Source organism: Echinococcus granulosus (genome assembly GCF_000524195.1).
Source record: "Echinococcus granulosus chromosome Unknown EG_S00001, whole genome shotgun sequence".
NCBI lineage: Eukaryota > Metazoa > Platyhelminthes > Cestoda > Cyclophyllidea > Taeniidae > Echinococcus > Echinococcus granulosus.
This window is the reverse complement of record NW_020170381.1, coordinates 1,268,772-1,272,679: the sequence shown is the minus strand read 5'-3', so window position 1 is coordinate 1,272,679 and position 3,908 is coordinate 1,268,772. Positions and strand designations below refer to the sequence as shown.

The 3,908-nt window shown below is 40.5% G+C and overlaps 1 protein-coding gene across 1 annotated transcript; it reads right to left on the bottom strand. All coding sequences in view use genetic code 11, as the record gives it.

Moving 5' to 3' along the window:
* Nucleotides 1-499: 499 nt before the first annotated feature.
* On the bottom strand, nt 500-3,604 carry EGR_00149 (Protocadherin alpha-7; the record flags this gene model as incomplete). Its single annotated transcript, XM_024489398.1, has 1 exon — nt 500-3,604. One exon carries the CDS (start codon nt 3,602-3,604, stop codon nt 500-502), a length of 3,105 nt encoding a protein of 1,034 aa, XP_024356076.1.
* Between the last annotated feature and the right edge of the window lie 304 nt (nt 3,605-3,908).

Sequence of the window (3,908 nt, the reverse complement as noted above, 5' to 3'; positions counted from 1 at the left end):
GAATCATTGATTATTAGTTTTATCAATGAATAATTAAAGCATAAGGAGCTCCTATTTTTAGGTATCAATTCGAAGACTGGCGGAAAGCAACAGCCAATAAAATTCACTTCCGCCTTTCGAGACAGCAGAAATGTTATCAAGCAGTTCATCCATGTAATCGTTTAGGGTTTTCTCAGGGCAGTATTATATGAACATCAAAGAAAAAAACGGAAATTCTGTGTTCATTGTACCCGTAGGCTACCCATAGGTTGTGATGTTATTGGAAATCAAATTATGCGGGTTATCATCTGCTTTTCTCTCGGACAAGCGACCAACCTGTATGTATGAGAAATTCAAAAAATGACTTAGGGTAACCGGTTTGGCATGGATGCATGTTTTTACTTAAGGGTAGATATGCCAAAAATATTGTGAACAAAATTGAAAGAGTTTAAAAATTTAATTCCCTTGCGTATATTTTTAAACAAACTTTAACTTCATTAACAATGTAAAAGAGGCATTATCAAATGTTTATAAATATGTATGCAAATGTTATCACATGGTTAAAATATGGTAGGAGAATGGACTCACTACTATGCGGGCAGGTGTCACATTGTTCTTCGACTTTTACAGTTTCAATCGTCTCACTTAAACGTTTTTTAAACTGTTTTCGGTCATACAAGCTTGATTTGGCCTTCTTATTGAGCACCTTCCACATCGATGGTATCTGAGGTTTCCCTCCGGATTTCTTCAACAGAACCATTAAAACGACGACTAGTACGCAAAGAAAACTGGCACCAGAAAACGTACTGATGCAAAATGCCGTGAAATTTCTTCGTGAACTACTCAAATCAATCTCAGTTACATCATGAAATTTGCAGTCAATGTTCTCCACTGGTACAATCCGAACCGTTGCGGCTCCACTTTCACTGATCTCGATTTCTGTTTTATAAATAGATGATGGTAATGAGGGCCAATAACGGTTGGAAACTGTAATGTAGACAGTGTAACTTGATAATTTAACCAAAGAATCTGTGACGTAGACTGCTCCTGTTTTTTCTTCAATTGATAGGCCCATTGGTACGGGAGGGAAAATTTCGTAGTTTGGTGTACACAGTTTCATTTTGTATGATGGTTCGATCAATCCAGGCAAAATATTGACATCAACTCGGAACAAAGACTTACCGATTTTCGGAAGAATTGATTGGAAATACCATACCGACTCATTATTTGCAGCTTGATTTGCAGGTATGATTGACTGGTTGACGCATATCTTGGGTGACAATCTGCTAGCGTCAAACAACTGGAAAGTAATATGCAGGTAACTGTTACGCCTAGGAAAACCATTATCGGCAACGTTCAATAAAGCCTTGAGTTGACACTCACTACTTAAACTAGCGTTTAATGTCACCAACGTCAGAAGCCCTGTGGATTTATTTATTGCTACATCAATGCAGCTCAACCGATTGAATGTTAAATTGTAGGTGACGTGACCTGATTGTCCTGAGTCCGAATCAGAACCAACCACCTGCCCAATCATTGAGTTTGAAGGGCTTTGCTGAGGAATGTAAAACGGGACCTCCTGAATGGATAAATTTTGCTCTTGATCAAATATCTGGTATGGGGATAAGGAATTTGCCAGCGCAAAGTTGAATATCCTTATTATAGGGGCATTAAGATTATTTTCGGCGACAATGAAGGTGAGATTCTTCCTTGTAGTAAGTGGTTTCGCTGTTGTATCTTGTGCCACAACCTCTCCCTTATACACAGAAATGGTTCCGTCGAGATTTGGAGCGGAGGTAAGAAAAACTTCTCCATTTGATTCCGAAAAACTGAAAAGGCTTGCCTTGTTTGGCGGAATAGTGAAAAGAGAATGAGGCTCAGGTTGGAAGTGTTGTTCTTTGTAAATGCTCAGGGCGAAGTGCATCTTGTTGACTTTCTCTTCAGATTCATGATTAAAATCTTCATCTGTTGCTCGAAAACGCAAAAAGGCATCACCCAAAGGGAAAGACTTGGGTATAAATACAATGAAATCATCAACCATTTCACTTGGGCTCTCGTTTGTTTTAGTACCCAGAATGGTGGAAAATTGAGCTACATCTGTGTTATTTACAAGCCAAGCGGGTGGAATCACAAGTGGGTTCTGGAAAACTGGGGGATTGTCATTTTCGTTAAGGACAATAGCTTTGACGAAGGCTTCTGATTTAAGCGAATAAGGTCTGCCCGAATCTTCACATGATATTTTTATCTGAAGGTGCCTTTTTGTCTCATAATCTAATGACTTCGCTAGACGAAGCGAGTATGACCACTGGGAAATGGAGTGCAATTCAAAAGTTTCCTCTGACACGTGACAAAAAATTGTTGTATTTTCCGCCAAATCGGGGTCGGTCACGCTTATATTAGCTATGCAACTTCCCACGGGAAGTGATTCGGGGACATGAAGCACTACTGCTTCTTCTGACGAAGACGAGAAACTACTGTTTCCAACCAATATTGAGGATATGGAAATACTTGGAGCGTTGTCATTTATATCAAGCACACGTACAAATACAGGTAAGGTCGAAGTTCTAGCCGGAGTTCCATTATCTGCTGCCTCAACAACGATTCTGTATTCATCATCCCGTTCATGATCAATCTGACCAGCTACGGTCATTAGCCCAGTTTCTGAATCGATGTAGAAGGGGTAGCCTCTTTGATGCTGAGAAATTGAATAGTGAATCCGCCCATTAACTCCACTGTCATAATCCTGAGCCAAGATTGTACAAACCACGGTACCGTTGACTGAATTCTCCACTACATCAATAGTTATATTTGGACTCTGAAACGTTGGACTAACATCATTGACATCCGTGACTATCAGAGTAAGAGTCAATGTTCCCGTTTTGCGCAATTCAACGCTTGCTGACATATCTTCAGCTTCAATTAAAATTTCGTACAATTCAATTTCTTCTCTGTCTAAATAACCATTGATTACAAGAAATAGAGGCTGAGGAACTGAGTTGAGTGAAAATACTTCGTTGCCTTTGGGAATCGGTTGCCACTTCTTTGAGTTCGGCGCTCTTCCATGAATAGATGCAATTGAGTATGTCACCTCTGCATTTTGACCCAGATCACCATCGCGTGCGACTGGCAAACGATATTTATCATCATACTTCACACCTTCACTAAGTTTCAGTGCAAATATGTCGGGTGTAAACACAGGTGTCTGATCATTTAGATCAAGAATTTTTACTTCAATTAGAAGTGCTTTGAAAGGAGTTTGTTGTGCAGCTGTGTGAAAAATACTACCCCCGATAGTTACTGCGAGTTGCAATTTTATTGAGCAGAAAAGGCTACGATGGTCACAACAGCAGCCGTAATTTGCTTGGGAGCACTGGTGTAATGAAAGACGCTTTTTGCACGCAATTTCGAGGTCAAAGGGTTTGATCAACTGAAGTTCGGACGATATCACTGTCTGACTTTTATACGATCCTGCACGTCTTTTTTGTATCAACCGGAAATATTCGGAAAATGGTTGAGAAGAAGGAAAAATTAGAACACTTGCGACGCTTTTATGAAGAGGCATTTCTGGCAATAGATTGGCCAAAACATCACCAAGAAGGAGGGGAACCTTAGAATCCTCTGTCATGGTGAAGCTGACCAGACCTGGCAGTATATCAGCCTTGCAGGAAATCGGAGCAGAAATACAACATATCAAGAGAAAGAGCGGCTGTAATGTGGGTCTTTTCAACATATTGATGCTCCATCTGAAAGCCTTTAAGTGTTGCTTTCAACTCTCGGAAAAGCACATCATCACTTCGGTCTGGAGCTTGAATGTCTACTGACATGCCCAAAGCTCCGCCTTCTCCCCACACTGCAAATGACCAATCAGAAAGCGGAAGATGTGTATATGTGTATGTGCGTGTGTGTGTATGGGAATTGGCACGGGCACG